At 41.0% G+C, this 21,031-nt stretch overlaps 2 protein-coding genes across 5 annotated transcripts in view; one reads left to right on the top strand and one right to left on the bottom strand.

Annotated features, from left to right (window-relative positions):
- Positions 1-237: 237 nt before the first annotated feature.
- On the bottom strand, positions 238-17,573 carry LOC106579934 (calcium release-activated calcium channel protein 1). 2 transcript variants are annotated; one of them, XM_014160340.3, is made up of 2 exons: positions 17,463-17,573; positions 238-3,094 (listed from the first exon to the last, which is right to left on the bottom strand). In XM_014160340.3, exons 1-2 carry the CDS (start codon positions 17,511-17,513, stop codon positions 2,540-2,542), a joined length of 606 nt encoding a protein of 201 aa, XP_014015815.1. In that variant the 5' UTR covers positions 17,514-17,573; the 3' UTR covers positions 238-2,539. The 2 variants fall into 2 exon arrangements, with proteins under 2 accessions (XP_014015815.1, XP_014015812.1); XM_014160337.3 differs by lacking the exon at positions 17,463-17,573 and adding an exon at positions 15,539-15,794.
- LOC106579932 (lysine-specific demethylase 2B) overlaps positions 17,487-21,031 on the top strand; it is an 18,927-nt gene continuing 15,382 nt past the window's right edge. The window contains exon 1 of one of the 3 annotated variants that reach the window (XM_082966280.1): positions 17,487-17,880. In XM_082966280.1, the coding sequence (XP_082822406.1) occupies positions 17,827-17,880 (54 nt within the window). In that variant the 5' untranslated portion in view covers positions 17,487-17,826. The remainder of the gene's footprint in view (positions 17,881-21,031) is intronic. The other 2 variants (XM_082966279.1, XM_082966278.1) reach the window with 2 other exon arrangements.

Here is a 21,031-nt window from a genome sequence, read left to right as displayed (position 1 = left end):
CTTCCTGCTAAATCTCCTAAATGTATTTCTTTAAAAGAAATGGACAATGCCCTCACGTTATAGACCCACAAATAAGGAAAATGGGTCTTCAACAATTTGAGCAGGACATTGTAAATACCATTGTTTTCCATATTGATGCATCCAATATTTTTCATTCAAAAGGTTGACTCAAACAGTAATTCAAAGTACATCTCATAAGTTTTTTAACTTTATGAATAAATGAAGCAACATAAGATGGATTTTCTTATATAATTCTTTATTCAGTAGGCATAGGGTTGTTATGCATAACGTAATCAAATATACAAAATGCATAATGATTGTCTAAAAGAGGTCATATCAATCCAATCCTCTGCCCTTTGGAGTCTCACCACAATGTAACAGATTTACAGTATAAGACAATGATTTGGCACCAGACAATGCAGTGTATTCATATGGTAAACATATTGTGTGGGGTTTCATAAGCCCCAGGCACTCAAAGACCTCTTACAAATCTTGGCCTCAAATGGCATTTAAGGGGGATGTTACAATCATCATACAGTATACACTGAGTCTACAAAACATTAAGGACACCTTCCTGATATTGAATAGCACCCTCCCTTTTGCCCTCAGAACAGCCTCAATTTGTCGGGCATGCACTCGACAAGGTGTCGAAAGCATTCTGGGTTGACTCCAATATTTCCCACAGTTGTGTCAAGTTGGCTGGAGGACCATATGAAATAGAGAACACTTATTCACAATTGACTCAAATAATAAAAACAGCAGAAGATTATGTGCACTTGGGTCACATTAAAAGGTCAAAGACAAAGATCTGAATATTTTGCCTCCATAAAAATGCATATACTAATTTGCCCTCTAGTTTGAAGTATTTCCTCTAGCAGAAGCTACTTGTTTTGCATTTATGACATCAAACAGAGCTTTACAATATCGTTAAGAAAAGTACTTCACATTGAAGATGGTATTTCAGCCTGACATGAACTGGGAACCATATCCCAACCAACCTGTCTAATAATTACAATGTAGAGGAAAAGGATAAACAAATACACTACCGTTCAAAAGTTTGGGTCACTTAGAAATGTCCTTGTTTTTTAAAGAAAAGCACATTTTTGGTCCGTAAAAATAACATTAAAGATCAGAAATATAGTGTAGGCCAGCATCCCGGAGTCACCTCTTCGCTGTTGAGACTGGTGTTTTGCGTACTATTTAATGAAGCTGCCAGTTCAGGACTTGTGAGGCATCTGTTTCTCAAACTAGACACTAATGTACTTGTCCTCTTGCTCAGTTGTGCACCAGGGCCTCCCACTCTTCTTTCTATTCTGGTTGGAGACTGTTCTGTGAAGGGAGTAGTACACAGCATTGTACAAGATCTTCAGTTCCTTGGCAATTTCTCACATGGAATAGCCTGACGAGTTTCAGAAGAAAGTTATTTGTTTCTAGACATTAAGCTCCAGATATTCAACTAGTCTAAAGAAGGACAGTTTTATTGCTTCTTTAATTAGCACACGTTTTCAGCTGTGCTAACAATTGCAAAGGGGTTTTCTAATGATCAATTAGCCTTTTAAAATTATAAACTTGGATTAGCTAACACAGCATGCCATTGGAGCACAGGAGTGATGGTTGCTGATAAATGGGCCTTTGTACGCCTATGTAGATATTCCATAAAAAATCTGACGTTTCCATACATTTACAATGTATTTCTGATCAAATTGATGTTATTTTAAAATGGACAAAAAAGTGCTTTTCTTTAAAAAATAAGGACATTTCTAAGTGACCCCAAACTTTTGAACGGTAGTGTACATTTCAAATTCCACACTTGTATTTGTCTGTCATGTAACAGTAGCGTGCTTAAAATACATTAGCTCATCAAATGACAGAGCAAATCTGATCAATTGTACTGACTTTAAAATATGTAAGGTATATATTTGACTGACTAAAAATCTAAATTCTGCTCTTCCCTTGCACCAGCACTACAACAGCAGTTATTACATATTATGCTCTTCTGACCAGTTTTCCTTTCATGGAAATTGGCCGGTTATCATTTTGTTAAATTAAAATCCAACTGCTTTACAAATTGTTATCTTACAGTATGTTCATCCCACACTTTGTGTGCCCCAGCCACCATAAACAGAACTTAGTGTAGTTGTGTATTGTGACATAACTACAAATATTATCTATGTAATGAAGATGTACAAAATATTTAAAAACCAATTTCACAGATGCTCACTCACATTCAGCTATTCAGATCTGTTTCTGAAGCCTTAAGGAAGACAATAGACATGCAGCAAAGTAAAAAAAGTGGCTTGAGTCCAAACTAGTGAACAATACAAAGCAAATTCTTCTGACCTCTCACCAACTATTTACACAAGTAGAAAAAGGCCTAGAGCAGAGTCCAAATCCCAATACAAAACATCTGAAGAAATATGATATTACTATATAAAGTATCCTTTCTCATGGTGCTCATACAAACAGATACAAAAAAAAGTCACTAATACATTTCTTACAGCTGTGTACTGCTCCAACTCCCTACTTGTGTGTGCTCCCGTTAGGGGAAGTCGGAGGAGGGCTGCAGACTGGTTGTCTCCGCCCTGTAGTCCAGCTGGTTCTGCAGCCGGGTGATATTGGACAGCGCCTCCAGCTCCTGAAACTGACGGTCAGTTTTGTGACTGACCAGAGAGCGGTAGAAGTGCACAGCGAACACAATAAAAACCAGTCCAAACGGCACCATAATGGAGGTGGAGACAATGGCTGCCTCCCTTCCATAATTGTTGGTGATATTTTTAACAGTTGGGGGACTGAGGGGCAGGAACTTGACCCAGCACAGCAGAACCACCTCGGCCAGGAAGAGAAGGGTGCCGATGACAGTGGAGAAGGCCCAGGCCAGCTCAATGTAGCAGTGCATGCGCTCATGGGGCGATTCGTTGATCGAGTTCAAGTTGTGAACGTTGCTGACGGCCTCCAGGTTTGGCAGGATGCAGGTGCTGATCATCAGGGCGAAAAGGTGCACTGCCACAAGGACAGTGGTGCAGGCGCTGAAGGCTATCAGCAGCCCCTGGGGATACACATGATTTTGCTCCAGCTGCACCTCCACCATAGCCACCTGAAAGAGACACGATTGCACACGGTTACAGCTTGACTGAAAGAGCAATGTGCAAACAGGATGAGGAATCAGAACAATCTGAACAAAGACGATGTAATTTAAAGCTCAACCACTGCATGTGACAATTCCATGTTCTCTCTCTATAGAGGGGTTGCGGTTGTGTTACAAATCACCTAGCAACCACACCGGGCGCCATGTTGGAAGACCAGTCAGTCTGGTGGAACTTTGTTGCCCTATGTCCCCCAATCGTATATGGCTGACTGTTTTGCTACCACCGAAAAACAACTCAGGAAGATTTCCCATTATTTAGTTTTTTCTAAGCACCCAGAATACAGAGGCAGTGGAAGAACCTATTCAAGTTAAATATATTTAGAAAATTATAAAAAAATGTACTGTATTATTAGCTAGTTAGCTAGCTATTCAGTATGATAAGTTAAGTGAATTAAATATCGCCACCCAGCTAGGTAAATTCGTATTAGCTAGCTAGCTATCTTGTAGCCAACATTTGCCTTGACAGCGTTGCACACTCTTGGCATTCTCTCAACCTGCTTCACCTGGAAGGCTTTTCCAACAGTCTTGAAGGAGTTCCCACATATGCTGAGGACTTGTTGGCTGCTTTTCCTTCACTCCGCGGTCCAACTCTTCCCAAACCATCTCAATTGGTTTGAGGTCGGGTGATTGGAGGCCGGGTCATCTGATGCAGCACTCTCCTCCTAGGTCAAATAGCCCTTACACAGCCTGGAGGTGTGTTTTGGGTCATTGTCCTCTTGAAAAACTAATTATTGTCCCACTAAACGCAAACCAGATGGGATGGCATATCGCTGCAGAATGTTGTGGTAGCCATGCTGGTTAAGTGTGCCTTGAATTCTAAATAAATCACAGGCAGTGTCACCAGCAAAGCGTCACGTGGGAACCACACATGCAGAGATCATCAACTCACCTACTTTGCGTCTCACAAAGACACGGCGCTTGGAACCAAAAATCTCAAATTTGGACTCATCAGACCAAAGGACAGATTTTCACCGGTCTAATGTCCATTGCTTGTGTTCTTGGCCCAAGCAAGTCTCTTCTTATTATTGATGTCCTTTAGTAGTGGTTTCTTTTCTGCAATTCAACCATTAAGGCCTGCTTCACACCAGTGTCCTCTGAACAGTTGATGTTGAGATGTCTTATTTAACTCTGAAGCATTTATTTGGGCTGCAGCAGAGGTAACTCTGGGTCTTCCTTTCCTGTTGAGGTCCTCATGAGAGTCAGTTTCATCATAGCGCTTGATGTTTTTGCGACTGCACTTAAAGAAACTTTCAAAGTTCTTGAAATTTTCCGGATCGACTGACCTTTATGTCTTAAAGTAATGATGGACAGTCGTTTCTCTTTGCTGATTTGAGCTGTTCTTGCCATAATATGGACTTAGCCCTATTTGGTAAAAGACCATCTTCTCTATACCACCCCTACACAACCGATTGGCTGAAATACATTAACGAAAGAAATTCCACAAATGTGACTCACCACCTGGTTTCGGTCTTATGTAGCAAAACTTGATGTATTTTTTTAATTGGATAAAAGTAGACTCAGAGTGACAAAATGGTATATTACACAGCATGTTTGTTGGAACAATGGGAAGTAATTTAGCTTTGAAAGTTGACACATTTGTAAACTCACTTTTGAGAAAAGGGCCCTTGAATGTTTTGGTACCTACTGGAGAGCTCTGTTGTCTACGCCCATTCAGCATTGTTCACACCCTCTTAAGCAAGCCCCACCCATCTCTTTAAGGATTCACATGAGGTCATGTGCTAAACAGTGAGTAGTGTAGTAAAGATTATGACTAAAAATAGTAGCCTACAAGGAAAAATTCCAGGTAAACAGAAAGTATCCAGATAAAAATAGTTCATAAATATTAGATGACGCTGACCGAGACACACTTGTCTGAATTGATGGGTCATGTGAAAGAAATGCTATAACCCCCCCCCAGCCACATCCACTGGTGGAAAAAGTACTAAATTGTCATACTTGAGTAAAAGTCATTTCAAATTCCTTACATTAAAACAAGACAGCACAATCTCTTGTTTTTTTATTGAAGGATAGCCAGGGGCACACTGCAAAATTTACAAACAAAGCATGTGTTTAGTGAGTCTGCCAGATCAGATGCAGTAGGGATGTTCTCTTGATAAGTGTGTGAATTGGACAATTTTCCTGTCAAAATGTAACAAGTACTTTTGGGTGTCATTGAAAATGTATGGAGTAAAAAGTACCTTTTCTTTCTGAATGTAGTGAAGTAAAAGTTGCCAAAAATATAAATAATGTACAGATACCCCCAAAAAATACTTTAGAACTTTAACCTGTTAGGGCTAGGGGGCAGTATTTGCACAGCTGGATAAAAAAAATGTACCCGATTTAATCTGGTTACTAATCCTACCCAGTAACTAGAATATGCATATACTTATTATATATGGATAGAAAACACTCTAAAGTTTCTAAAACTGTTTGAATGGTGTCTGAGTATAACAGAACTCATTTGGCAGGCAAAACCCTGAGACATTTTCTGACAGGAAGTGGATACCTGATGTGTTGTATTACCTTTAAACCTATGCCATTGAAAAACACAGGGGCTGAGGAATATTTTGGCACTTCCTATTGCTTCCACTAGATGTCACCAGCCTTTACAAAGTGTTTTGAGTCTTCTGGAGGGAGATCTGACCGAACAAGAGCCATGGAACGATGATGGCCCATTAGACACCTGGCGCGCGAGTTCATGTTGGGTACCCTCGTTCCAATACGTTATAAAAGAGTATGCATTCGTCCACCTTGAATATGATTCACTTTCTGGTTAAAAAAGGCCCTAATGATTTATGCTATACAACGTTTGACATGTTTGAACGAACGTAAATATATTTTTTCCCCTCGTTCATGAAGTGAAGTCCGGCGGGCTTAGATCATGTGCTAACAAGACGGAGATTTTTGGACATAAATGATGAGCTTTTTTGAACAAAACTACATTCGTTATGGACCTGTGATACCTGGAAGTGACATCTGATGAAGAGAATCAAAGGTAATGGATTATTTACATAGTATTTTCGATTTTAGATCTCCCCAACATGACGACTAGTCTGTATCGCAACGCGTATTTTTCTGGGCGCAGTGCTCAGATTATTGCAAAGTGTGATTTCCCAGTAAGGTTATTTTTAAATCTGGCAAGTTGATTGCGTTCAAGAGATGTAAATCTATAATTCTTTAAATGACAATATAATATTTTACCAATGTTTTCTAATTTTAATTATTTAATTTGTGGTGCTGACTTGACTGCCGGTTATTGGAGGGAAACGATTTCCTCAACATCAATGCCATAGTAAAACGCTGTTTTTGGATATAAATATGAACTTGATAGAACTAAAAATGCATGCATTGTCTAACATAATGTCCTAGGAGTGTCATCTGATGGAGATTGTAAAAGGTTAGTGCATCATTTTAGCTGGTTTTATGGTTTTGGTGACCCTGTCTTTGAATTGACAAAACATTACACACAACTCTTGTAAATGTACTGTCCTAACATACTCTAAATTTATGCTTTTGCCGTAAAACCTTTTTGAAATCGTAAAACGTGGTTAGATTAAGGAGATGTTTATCTTTCAAAGGGTGTAAAATAGTTGTATGTTTGAAAAATTTGAATTTTGACATTTATTTGGATTCAAATTTGCCGCTCTTGAAATGCACCTGCTGTTGATGGAGTGCACCACGGGGGGGACGCCTGCGTCCCACCTAGCCCATAGAGGTTAAAGTATTTTTACCGAAGTACTTTTGGCTACTGCCCAAATGCCTTCACACTAGTACATTAGCATACTTTATACTGTTACACATGCACTTATCACATAGTATTCCATACATAAGTTAAGGCCATGAGTTGAAACCTGAGTGAGGTGCACATGTACAGTACATAAACAGATGCATGCGCAATATATTTATGTGGATGCGCCATATTTGTGTGGTGGACACTTGATACCACAATGATATCATGTGACCGTATGTCACAAAATCATGTTACGACCACATATCAATATTCATTTTTATATATACAGTTGAAGTCGGAACTTTACATACACTTAGGTTGGAGTCATTAAAACTCGTTTTTCAACCACACCACCAATTTCTTGTTAACAAACTATAGTTTTGGCAAGTCGGTTAAGACATCATGCATGATAAGACATTTTTCCAACAATTGTTTACAGACAGATTATTTCATTTATAATTCACTATATCACAATTCCAGTGAGTCAGAAGTTTACATACACTAAGTTGACTGTGCCTTTAAACTTACTCGGAAAATTCCAGACCTTTGTCGATAGCGCCTGATAAATTCAGGGCAGTAGCAACATATTTGCAGTTCTCACGTTAACTCTTTATAAAAAAACTGCAGTAAAAATAATTATCTACGCATAACGAGCAGCTCATTTTATAGACACAAGATTCTACGCCACTGAACAATCTGAAATGTAGAAAATAGGAAAAATAAAGAAAAACCCTGGAATGAGTAGGTGTGTCCAAACTTTTGACTGGAACTAAGTATTCAGACCCTTTGCTTATGAGACTTGAAATTGAGCTCAGGTGCATCCTGTTCCCATTGATCATCCTTGAGATGTTTCTCCAACTTGACTGGAGTCCACCTGCGGTAAATTCAATTGATTGGCCATGATTTGGAAAGGCACACAAAATTAAATAAAAGCAAAATGTATTGGTCACATACACAAATTTAGCAGATGTTATTGCGGGTGTAACGAAAAATGTAAAATGAAATGCTTGTGTTCCTAGCTCCAACAGTGCAGTAATATCTAACAATTCACAACAATACACATTCATCTAAAAGTAAAATAATGGAATTAAGAAATATATAAATATTAGATTAAGCAATGTTGGAGTGGCATTGACTAAAATACAGTATATTGTTATGAGATGTGTAAAGCAGTATGTAAACATTATTAAAGTGACTAGTGTTCCATTATTAAAGTAGCAGTGATTCAAGTCTATGCATATAGGGCAGCAGCCTCTAAGGTGCAGGGTTGCGTAACCGGGTTTTAGCCGGCTAGTGATGGCTATTTAACCTCTTACATCTAGACGTTCCGCTAGCGGAACACCTGCTCCAATATCCAATGATAGGCGTGGCGCGAATTACAAATTCCTCAAAAATACAAAAACTTCAATTTTTCAAACATATGACTATTTCACAGCATTTTAAAGACAAGACTCTCCTTTATCTAACCACACTGTCCGATTTCAAAGGCTTTACAGAGAAAGCAAAACATTAGATTATGTCAGCTGAGTACCAAGCCAGAAATAATCAGACACCCATTTTTCAAGCTAGCATATAATGTCACAAAAACCCAGAAGACAGCTAAATGCAGCACTAACCTTTGATGATCTTCATCAGATGACACACCTAGGACATTATGTTATACAATACATGCATGTTTTGTTCAATCAAGTTCATATTTATATCAAAAAACAGCTTTTTACATTAGCATGTGACATTCAGAACTAGCATACCCCCCGCAAACTTCCGGAGGAATTTGCTAATAATTTACTAAATTACTCACGATAAAACGTTCACAAAAAGCATAACAATTATTTTAAGAATTATAGATACAGAACTCCTCTATGCACTCGATATGTCCGATTTTAAAATAGCTTTTTGGTGAAAGCACATTTTGCAATATTCTAAGTACATAGCCCAGCCATCACGGGCTAGCTATTTAGACACCCGGCCAGTTTAGCACTCACCAATATCAGATTTACTATTATAAAAGTTTGATTACCTTTTGTTGTCTTCATCAGAATGCACTCCCAGGACTGCTACTTCAATAACAAATGTTGGTTTGGTCCAAAATAATCCATCGTTATATCCGAATAGCGGCGTCTTGTTCGTGCGTCCCAGACACTATCCGAAATGGTAAATAAGGGTCGTGCGCAAGGCGCAATTCGTGACAAAAAAAATTCTAAATATTCCATTACCGTACTTCGAAGCATGTCAACCGCTGTTTAAAATCAATTTTTATGCCATTTTTCTCGTAGAAAAGCGATAATATTCCGACCGGGAATCTCCTTTTCGGCAAACAGAGGGAAAAAAAAAATATCACAAAGACGGGGGCGGCCAGGTCACGCGCCTAAGCCCACAGTCCCTTGATCGGCCACTTGAGAAAGGCGATAATGTGTTTCAGCCTGGGGCTGGGATGACGACATTCTGTTTTTTCCCGGGCTCTGAGCGCCCATGGACGACGTAGGAAGTGTCACGTTAGAGCAGAGATCCTTTGTAAAAGATAGAGATGGCAAAGAAGTTCCAGAAATGGTCAGACAGGCCACTTCCTGTAAAGGAATCTCTCAGGTTTTGACCTGCCATTTGAGTTCTGTTATACTCACAGACACCATTCAAACAGTTTTAGAAACTTTAGGGTGTTTTCTATCCATATATAATAAGTATATGCATATTCTAGTTACTGGGTAGGATTAGTAACCAGATTAAATCGGTACGTTTTTTATCCAGCCGTGAAAATACTGCCCCCTAGCCATAAGAGGTTAACAGTCGCCTTGAGATTGAAAAAAAGCTTCTGTCTCTCAGTTCCAGCTTTGACGCACCGGTACTGACCTCGCCTTTTGGATGACAGCGGGGTGAACAGGCCGTGGCTCAGGTTGTTTATGTCCTTGATGTCGTTTTTGGCCTTTCTGTGACATCGGGTGCTGTAGGTGTCCTGCAGGGCAGGTAGTTTGCCCTGTCTATATAAGGTCCCACAGTTGACAGTGCATGTCAGAGCAAAAACCAAGCCATGAGGTCAAAGTAATTGTCTGTAGAGCTCCGAGACAGGATTGTGTTGAGGCACAGATCTGGGGAAAGGTACCAAAACATTTCTGCAGTATTGAAGGTCCCCAAGGACACAATGGAAGAACTTTGGAACCACCGCTGGCCGCCCGGCCAAACTGAGCAATCAGGGGAGAAGAGCATTGGTCAGGGAGGTGACCAAGAACCCAATGGTCACTGACAGAGCTCCAGAGTTCCTCTGTGGAGATGGTAGAATCTTCCAGAAGGACAATCATCTCTGTAGCACTCCACCAATCAGGACTTTATGGTAGTGGCTAGACAGAAGCCACTCCTTAGGAAAAGGCACATGACAGACCACTTGGAGACTCTCAGACCATGAGAAACAAGATTCTCTGGTCTGATGAAACCAAGACTGAACTCTTTGTCCTGAATGCCAAGCGTCACGTCTGGAGGACACCTGGCACCATCGCTGCGGTGAAGCATCATGGTGGCATCATCATGCTGTGGGGATGATTTTCAGCGGCAGGGACTGGGAGATTAGTCAGAATTGAGGGAAAGATGAACGGACCAAAGTACAGAGAAATTCTTGATGAAGTCCTGAGCGCTCTGGAGCAGGTTTTCAGACTGGGGTGAAGGTTCACCTTCCAACAGGACAACGACCCTAAGCACACAGCCAAGACAACGCAGAAGTGGCTCCGGGACAAGTCTCTGAATGTCCTCGAGTGGCCCAGCCAGAGCCCGGACTTGAACATGATCAAACAGCTCTGGAGAGACCTGAAAATAGATGTGCAGCGACGTTCCCCATCCAACATGAGAGAGCTTGAGGGGATATGCAGAGAAGAATGGGAGAAACTCCCCAAATACAGGTGTGCCAAGCTTGTAGCGTCATACCCATGAAGACCTGAGGCTGAAATCGCTGCCAAAGGTGCTTCAACAAAGTACTGACTAAAGCAGGTGTGGGCAATTCCAGTCCTTGGGGGGCCTGATTGGTGTCACAGTTTTACCCCAGCCCCAGCTAACACACCTGACTCCAATAATCACCTAATCATGATCTGCAGTTTAGAATTTGATTAATCAGCTGTGTTTACTAGGGATGGAGAAAAAGTGTGACACCAATCAGGCCCTCGAGGACTGAAGTTGCCCACCCCTGGACTAAAGGGTCTGAATTCTTATGTAAATTAGATTCCCGTTTTTTTATTTTCATAAATTTGCTAAAATGTATAAAAACTGTTTTTGCTTTGTCATTATGGGGTAGTGTGTGTAGATTGTTGAGTGGGAAAAAAACAATTGAATCAATTTTAGAATAAGGATGTATCGTAATAAAATGTGGAAAAAGTCAAGGGGTCTGAATACTTTCCGAATGCACTGTATCTATCATCATCATCATCATCGTAAATAGCTAACAGCTATAGCATGGAAGAGGGTGAAAGGATTAACGGCACCAGCTGTCAAAGAAGAGATGGAGTAGGCTACTCTGGATAGGGTATACTCTGGATAGTCGTGACCAAAAGTTGAGAATGACACAAATATTAAGAAGTCTGCTGCCTCAGTTTGTATGAAGGCAATTTGCATATACTCCAGAATGTTATGAATTGTGATCAGATGAATTGCAATTAATTGCAAAGTCCCTCTTTGCCATGCAAATTAACTGAATCCCCCCCAAAAATGTCCACTGCATTTCAGCCCTGCCACAAAAGGATCAGCCGACATCATGCCAGTGATTCTCTTGTTAACACAGGTGTGAGTGTTGACGAGGACAAGGCTGGAGATCACTCTGTCATGCTGATTGAGTTCGAATAACAGACTGGAAGCTTCAAAAAGAGAGTGGTGCTTGGAATCATTGTTCTTCCTCTGTCAACCATGGTTACCTGCAAGGAAACACGTGCCGTCATCATTGCTTTGCACAAAAAGGGCTTCAAAGGCAAGGATATTGCTGCCAGTAAGATTGCACCTAAATCAACCATTTATCGGATCATCAAGAACTTCAAGGAATGCGGTTCAATTGTTGTTGGTTCAACCATCTCCTAAAGTTGATTCAGCTGCGGGAACGGGGCACCACCAGTACAGAGCTTGCTCAGGAATGGCAGAAGGCAGGTGTGAGTGCATCTGCACGCAGTGAGGCGAAGACTTTTGGAGATGGCCTGGTGTCAAGAAGGGCAGCAAAGATACCACTTCTCCCCAGGAAAAACATCAGGGACAGACTGATATTCTCCAAATGGTACAGGGATTGGACTGCTGAGGACTGGGGTAATGAATCCCCTTTCCGATTGTTTGGGGCATCCGGAAAAAAGCTTGTCCAGAAAAGACAAGGTGAGCGCTACCATCAGTCCTGTGTCATGCCAACAGTAAAGCATCCTGAGACCATTCATGTGTGGGGTTGCTTCTCAGCCAAGGGAGTGGGATCACTCACAATTTTACCTAAGAACACAGCTATGAATAAAGAATGGTACCAACACTCCAAGAGCAACTTCTTCCAACCATCCAGGAACAGTTTGGTGACGAACAATGCCTTTTCCAGCATGATGGAGCACCTTGCCGTAAGGCAAAAGTGATAACTAAGTGGCTCGAGGAACAAAACATCAATATTTTGGGTCCATGGCCAGGAAACTCCCCAGACCTTAATCCCATTGAAAACTTGTGGTCAACCCTCAAGAGGCGGGTGGACAAACAAAAACCCACAATTTCCGACAAACTCCAAGCATTGATTATGCAAGAATGGGCTGCCATCAGTCAGGATGTGGCCCAGATGTTAATTGACAGCATGCCAGAGTGGATTGCAGAGGTCTTGAAAAAGAAGGGTCAACACTGCAAATATTGACTCTTTGCATCAACTTCATGTAATTGTCAATACAAGTCTTTGACACTTATGAAATGCTTGTAATTATACTTCAGTATTCCATAGTAACATCTGACAAAAATATCTAAAGACACTGAAGCAGCAAACTTTGTGGAAATGAATATGTGTCATTCTCAAAACTTTTGGCCATGACTGTACTGTTGTGGGAGGACATTATGAAAAGATTCTCCAGTTCCAGTCCCTAGCGAGAGAAACTATGAGGACAGAGAGACATAGAAACATAATATTCAGTACCGTCTTATTTGAGTAGGATTAAGCCTGTTAGTTTGATGTTTTCTGTCGTCAGATAAAGCAAGCTGTGAAACCCTGTATGCAGATGAAGAGGTCCCAATGAATGTCCCAGTGTCCCAAGAGAATAAGGGTACATCCTTGTATACCATGTGGTGTGTAAATGTTGTAAATAAAAATTGTTTGACTTTTTTGAAACTATGAATAAACCTATTACAAAAAGAGCAGCCAACCCTTCTATTCCAGCCCAGCACTAATACAGCTGATTCAACTTCTCAAACCAAATTAGTTGATAATCAAGTGTGCTATTGCTGGGCTGAAATAGAAGTCTGCTCACCAAGTAGATTAGGGATCAGTGGTGTGAGTTTGGCTACCTCTGGTATTGACTTTTTTGTGAAGATGAAATGATGCTTTCATAATAATAGCCTAGGTACTTGTTACTAAAAATGTCTAAACCTTTACATACGAGTTAGCTTACTTGTACACTTTTTATTTCATATAGTCAAAGTATTGATTCTCCGAAGTGAAGGGTTTAAATTTAACTTAAAACTATTATACAAGATGAACTAGTGTCAGTGTTGATTAATCACAGCTCACAATCCTGCAATAAAGAGGGGAAGGGAATCTGTCTCTGATTTGTCTGTGTTGCTGTGTTCTATTCTCAAATGAACATTACCTTTTTGATCAGTTGTAAGCGCCCCAAATAGTTTTATTTGATTGATATCCAGAGAGAGTGACAGCCATGTGAACCCATTTTGCAGCTGATGATAATGGCTGTGTCAATGCAGCCATAGGCCTACAGCAGTGTTTCCCAACTCCAGTCCTCGAGTACAACCCAACAGCACACATACCTGATTCGGACAAACATACTTGATTCAACTCATTGAGGGCCTGACGATTAGTTGACAAGTTGAATCAGGTGTGCTTGTTCAGGACATCAATAAAAAGGTGTACTTTTGTGGTTACTTGAGGACTGGAGTTGGGAACCACTGGACCATCAGTATGATGACATTAGCCTTATGGGCATTTGCAATGGCCCCTTGGCATTGTGCAACTGAAGCAGAGAATAGCTTCTTCCAATGATGAAATGATCGGAGCAGCTCCTATACTAACAGCTGTCTGAGTTCAGGTCTTGATGGGAAACAGGTGTCTGCTTTTTGACAGTTCTTTAGTCTTATTTCCTTGGTGTTTCATGATCTGTAAAAATATTTTTTCACGTCGTCTTTCCGGCCTTGTTAGAGCAGCCAAATACTGCACAAAAATGTACCATGGTGATGAATTATGTAGTTTTAGGCACTGTTATCATGCAGCTTGGGGTTGCCACTCAGCTGTTATTGTCAGAAGAACTGATGCGGTGGTCTTCCAAACATGGCCGCCAGGAGGCGTCGTACATCACCTAGCAACCCACTATTGGGTGCAGGACTGTACAGGAAGATGTAGCCTAGCCTAGCGTTTGACCAGCTGACAACTGTACTGGGTCCAACTTTCTGTTGGGTGAGTGACTAAGATTTGCTGCAGTTTATTTGTGGTAGATTAAGGTTTAGATATGACTCACTAATGCCATCCTTAAATTTGCATCTGGCCCTGCATAGTGGTTTAACTTGCAGAGACATTTAAATGCACTCAACTATGCAAATCTATGCATCAAAATTGCAATGTAACCAGTTTCATACAGAAATGCATTTAATTTTAGGCCTAATGCATATCGTTAAATATGTTTGCCAGTTATTTTCAATCAAAACAGTCTTGGTTTATCCAGCATTGTAGTTAAATACTGGTAGGATGCTGCAACCTGGACTCAGGGGTAGACATAACATAGTAAACGTAAATCGAGGACGCACCAGTTAGTATGTTACATTTCGTATGTTATGTATTAAAAATTGTGGCTGTCCATCATACATTTCGTATGATGCGTTACAAATTACAATTAGTATAATATGTTATGAATTTGCAAACGTATATGTTATGAATTCAAATGTGTTGTGGCTAACGTTAGCCACCTGCCTAACGTTAGCCACAACAAATTGGAATAGGTGCTAACGTTAGTTAGGTGGCTAACATTTGCTAAACTAGGGGTTAGGGTTAAGGTTAGGTTAAAGGGTTAGGGTTAGCTAAAAGGGTTAGGGTTAGCTAAAAGGGTTAAGGTTGGGGGACAGGTTAGTTAACATGCTAAGTAGTTGCAAAGTAGTAAGTAGTTAAAGTTTATAATTGGCTAAAATGCTAAAGTTGTCCGTAATAAGATTTGAACTTGCGTTATACACCCACCCATCCAACAACCCTACTTTCGTTTTTGCCTTAGATAACCAGCTGTCTTATAACTATACCAAACGTAACATACTATTTTGAATGTCTTATTTACTTTGACTATATTACTTCTAGTTCAGGCTGCAAATCATACAAATGAGGTTCTAGAATTTACGTTTACTATGTTACGTCGTCTGAGACCGGGCTGGTAGGATAGTCTACCGGTAGGTGTAGTTTTAAGAAATAGTGCGTCATAACTACATTTTGTCAAAGTTGTCATCCGCTCCAATCCATATGACTGGGTCCTGGTACTCACCATTGCGAAACCCGACAGGAGAGCTGAAGTTCTGCTCGTAGCCTTCAGCTTTGCTCGACTCAAGTAAAGTTTTCTCCAAGACAGAGCTTGCAAAGAATGCTCGTTCAAACTCATTGCTGGCTACTGGTAATAACTTTTCAAGCAGTCAACCTGTAGTTCTTCCAAATGGAAGCGTCGATTAAAAATACACGCGCTGCGGACTCATGCGACTTGACATACAATTGTACTTCTCAACTAATTCAGGAAATGACACGATACTACCCACAATCCAATGCTGTTTCTGTTTGCCTTCTTGCGGAAGTTGTAGTGCGCCTATGAACATTTCTTTGTGGGTTGTGTGTCTAGTCTAGATCTGTATGGGTGCATGTTTGAATCGCCCACGTCAACTTCGTCTAAATAATGCAAGCAATGTGTTAAATACCATGGGATGATATTTGTTTATCCATCCATAGTCTATAGAATTGCACAAATGTATAACATACTTTTTCACTTCTTGCATTTCAGCCATAGAAGATTGACAAGATTCTAGTACCAGAATTCCATCTGCAACAGTTCGATGCATCTGTGACTTTGGACGTGTTGTAAACTTTCTCAATGTGCTATATGCTTGGTCGTGTTCATTAGTGCACTTATTATTAATGTTTTATCCAATTACTGGATTTGATAGGAAACATGCTATTGAGCAGCTGTCTTTGACTCCCACCTAGTGGAGGCCATATCCTATATTATGACAAATCAATGAAGTCTGAGAATGAAGGCTTAGAAATAATTTTGTAAGGACTGCTTTTATTTATCAAATACTTTAATGTGTTTAACTTAACTTTATTGGTCTCCCTTTTTATGCTATTTGGTGTGCACATTTATACTAGTGCAATGTGTTCTTACCTTTTTATATTGCTTTCATTGTATGTGCAGAGGGCACATACATCTCTCCCCTCACACAAGTGCTGCTGCTGGCTTTGAGAGTATCTGCACAGTTAAAATGATTCTAATTGGTTTTGGTGACAGGTTTATGCACTGACCAAGTACTCAAGACAAGGTGGGTGAGCACACAATCATGTACTATGTCCCTGATGTCAGAGAAGACAAGGCTCAATTAGGCATGCAGAACAATCTTATTGTATCTGTTAATGCCAGTTGTTGGGGGCAGTCTGCAGCCAGTAAAACTGAGTGTTGAACTAAATGTCCTGGCAAAGCAACTAGAAACAGAAAGTAGATGAAGTCCCTTGTGACCAGAAAAGGACAACAGCATATACTGCCTCATTTTCAAGAGTTTCATATGGGCTTATTCAAAGAGTGTGACTGATGGCTATGGCAGTAAATGTGTAATTTCAGTCTCCTATGACAATAAATGTTTCTGAACAAACAGATGAGAAAATCAAAGGCTCGTGAAGTCTTTCTCGCCTAAACAAACTCTTCAGAGGTTGTAGAATTGTTTTCCAGTATAATGCGCATTGCGCAGTAGTTGCTATTTTGTGGGGTATTCGGTGGGATGGGCGTGTGCAGCTGTCTCTTTTAATCTAACAATTGTATTATAATATTCCATATCATCTGTTCATATGCAAGAATTGGATTGAACAACAACAAAATAAGGTTAAGGACATTATTAGAACAGACTTACAGTATAACGATGATGACACACTTTTGTGAAATTGGTAATACTTTTGCAGCAATTCATTTAATTATTCCAAAGAAAGTACTCTATGTCCTACATTAGTACTTACTGGAACTACCAAGAAATCACGAGATAGTCAAGAGGAACAAATGGCCTATCCGTAGACATTAAGAAAGAGCAATCAAACCCAGAGCAGCTGATGGCTTCCTGTATCTGGCACCAAGTAAACTACATCCTCAATCATTATGAAAAATATTCTCTTAGAACATGCAACCGCCCTCATCATTCCCAACGACCCAGATGTCTTACCCTTGCCCCTGTCTTCTCTAATGACCCTCGGTCTGTGCTATTCCTGTCCATTCCCTCCCTAACCCCCTCCAGTTCCACCACCAGACCTTTCTAACCAACCCATATAACCGACTGCCATCTGTCTCTCCATTGGCTTGGCCTGTTCCCCCCTGTCTTTCCCAACGCATATTCATGAGGCTTCCTGCCGCCTTGTGTGTGCCTATGCAGCTGCCTGTTCCTGTGTGTGAAGAGAGGGAGAGGGAGAGGGAGAGGGGGGCGACTGAGAGAGAGCGGTGAACAGAGAACAGAACAGCAGCCGGGCTGCAGGCATCAGCCATGTCAGTTTTCTCTACAACGCTGGACAGACGATGAGAAGAGAGGAACCATGGCCTTGTCACTGAGTGCAGATGAAGAGGATTACGATTCAGAATCTGAACAGGTTAGACAACAGAACATTAACACATTGGGTTTCTAATCGGCATGCTGTTGTTTTTCCTCAAGAGGGGCTTTGCTTTAGAGCTGCAATCGTGAGTAGAACGTATTTTCTCTCCCCCCACCGTCCTCTTTTCTCTCGACCTCCGCTCACTTGGCACCATGAGCAGGAATAGGGTAGTAATTTGATTAGGGGAATGGAGGGAAAAGGGAAACATATATTTTGTTTCGGTAACTAATCCACTGGGCAAGAGCGAGCTTAGCTATTTCACAGGTTTTAGACATACACCTTCTCCTGTCCCTGGCTCTTGTATCCAGACGACTTGTGTCAGACAGACCCAAGAAAGAAAGGAATGAGCTACCCACCAAAGTAGTTCTTTGATCTCCATACTTTATTTTCTTATGCGATCCAGTATCCTCAGAGCACAGTTTTTGTGTTTTAAATAAAACCTGAAGAGGACACAGTGAATATACATGGTCTCGCTGACTTCTAGATGTTTTTGTCACACACTGACCTGTCAGATTGTGTTCTTGGTCAAGCTACTGTGATTATGGAAAATGATGGGGCATTGTGACTGGTATTTTTGTGTGAACAGTGAGGGTGTGGGAGAGTAGTGTAGGAGGCAGCATGACTGTACATGTGGGGCCTTTCGCTCCACTTAACCTCAGGCTCGGTTTGTTACTTAATAAACTAAAGTAAATCGATTACATTACCTTACACTACCTGCTGTAGCTCCATTATGTCACATTCAGGTTTAGCTAGCTTTACACACATACATATTTCTTCCATGTCTCAACTATCTGGATCACTAAGAAAATACCTCATATCCTGTGAATTGTTCTCACATAAGATGATTTTCTTGACTCTCATTGCTCATATAACTCAGGCCTCACCATGCTCTGTGCCTTTAAGAGGGGGGGGGGGGGGGGGGGAAGAGGGAACAATGAGCATTCAGTGTTTACCCTGTATTCATTTAGCAGAGGCGCACCGCACATAAACAAAATACACATTTTCGGGACAGAAAAATGCTTTCAGTGTAAACTTGAGTGACTCAAACCACACAAAGTATGTAGATAAGATAAATCTCAAAGTGTATTTACACCCCTTCACCTTTTCAGCATTTTGTTATTTTACAGCCTTGTTCTAAAATGTATTAAATAGTTGTTTTCCTTAGCAATCTACACACAATACCCTATAATTACATAGCAAAAACAGGTTTTTAGAAGTGTTAGCAAATTTATAAAATAAAAAAAACCCACCACATTTACATAAGTATTCATATCCTTTACTTAGTACTTTGTTGACGCACTTTTGGCAGCAATTACAGCCTAGTATTCTTCGGTGTGACGCTACAAGCTTGGCACGCCTGTATTTGTGGAGTTTCTCCTATTCTTCTCTGCAGATCCTCTCAAGCTCTTGTCAGGTTGGATGGGAGGTGTCGCTGCACAGCTAATTTCAGGTCTCTCCTGAGATGTTAGATTGGGTTCAAGTCCGGGCTCTAGTTGGGCCACTCAAGGACATTCAGAGACTTGTCCCGAAGCCACTCCTGCGTTGTCTTGGCTGTGTGCTTAGGGTTGTTGTCCTGTTGGAAGGTGAACCTTTGCCCCAGTCTGAGGTCCTGAGCGCTCTGGAGCAGGTTTTCATCGAGGATCTCTGTACTTTGGTCCGTTCATCTTTCCCTCGATCCTGACTAGTCTCCCAGCCCCTGCCGCTGAAAATCATCCCCACAGCATGATGATGCTGCCACCACCATGCTTCACCATAGGGATGGTATTGGCCAGGTGATGAGCGGTGCCTGGTTTCCTCCAGATGTGACGCTTAGCATTCAGGCCAAATAGTTCAATCTTGGTTTCATCAGACCAGAGAATCTTGTTTCTCATGGTCTGAGAGTCCTTTAGGTGCCTTTTGGCAAACTCCAAGCGGGCTGTCATGTGCCTTTTACTGAGTGGCGGCTTCCGTCTGGCCACTCTACCATAAAGGCCTGATTGGTGGAGTGCTGCAGAGATGGTTATCCTTCTGTAAGGTTCCCCCATCTCCACAGAGGAACTCTGGAGCTCAGTCAGAGTGACCATCGGGTTCTTGGTCACCTCCCAGACCAAGGCCCGCCCTTCTCCTCTGATTGCTCAGTTTGGCTGGGTGGCCAGCTCTAGGAAGAGTCTTGGTGGTTCCAAACTTCATCCATTTAAGAACGATGGAGGCCACCATGTACTTGGGGACCTTCAATGCTGCAGAAATATTTTTGTACCTTTCCCCAGATCTGTACCTCGACACAATCCTGTCTCGGTGCTCTACGGACAATTCCTTCGACCTCATGGCTTTTTTTTGCTCTGACATGCACTTTTTTTTTTTTTTTTTTTAATACATTTGCTAAAATGTCTAAACCTGTTTTCACTTTGTTATTATAGGGTAGTGTGTGTAGATTGAGGAAAACAAGATGTATTTTAGAATAAGGCTGTAACGTAACAAAATGTGGAAAAAGTGAAGGTCTGAATACTTTACAAATGCACTGTATATGTATGTACAATCTTTGAGAATTAGAAATCACGAAAATAAAAAGCTTAACAGTCAGGGAGAATAGACATTTCTAAAAACAAATGTAGGAGTATTTCTGGCATGACTGGATTACTGACAGGGCAAGCAGGGTACCTGCCCAGGGGCCCCGATTGGGTTCCCCATTGGTTTTGTTTTGTTTGAGCATAAGAACACAGAATTAGCCATGCCAAAATATGTAGAATTGCAGGAATTATATTTCAAACTGCAAAATTCTTTAACTCCAAGGGAAAATGTATGGTGAAAGAAACAGCAATTACTTTTCTCTCTGCCGCCAATTCCGTAACCGATTTAAGCCCCCCCCCCCTTTTTACAGAAAAACGGTTAGCTCTTACAGCACTACTTGACCGCTCTTGCCTGTTTGGCTACTTTTAGTTGTAGGTTACCCCGCAAGCAGAAAATACCTGCTAGACCAGTGGGATCCAGGACCTTATGGAGGAAGATGTAGGATTGTTTCACTGAGTACTGATTCAAACACAACCCAGCTTCAAACTCCTTGCTCTCTCAGCTTGAATTAACAGACAAATTATGTTTTTCTGGGGGGCTATGAGCTAGGAAGCACAATACATTAAAGGGAAATGTGAAGAAATTGTAACTCCATATTCAT

Source organism: Salmo salar, chromosome 20, assembly GCF_965601325.2.
Source record: "Salmo salar chromosome 20, fSalSal1, whole genome shotgun sequence".
NCBI lineage: Eukaryota > Metazoa > Chordata > Actinopteri > Salmoniformes > Salmonidae > Salmo > Salmo salar.
Note: the sequence above shows the minus strand (reverse complement) of the source record. Positions and strands in the feature narration are given on the sequence as shown.

Coding starts and splice junctions, on each gene's coding strand:
- LOC106579934 (XM_014160337.3), bottom strand. CDS start 15,652: ATGAGTTTGAACGAGCATTCTTTGCAAGCTCTGTCTTGGAGAAAACTT. Junction 3,095..15,538: donor TCCTGTCGGGTTTCGCAATG/GTGAGTACCAGG, acceptor TGTCTCTTTCAG/GTGGCTATGGTGGAGGTGCA.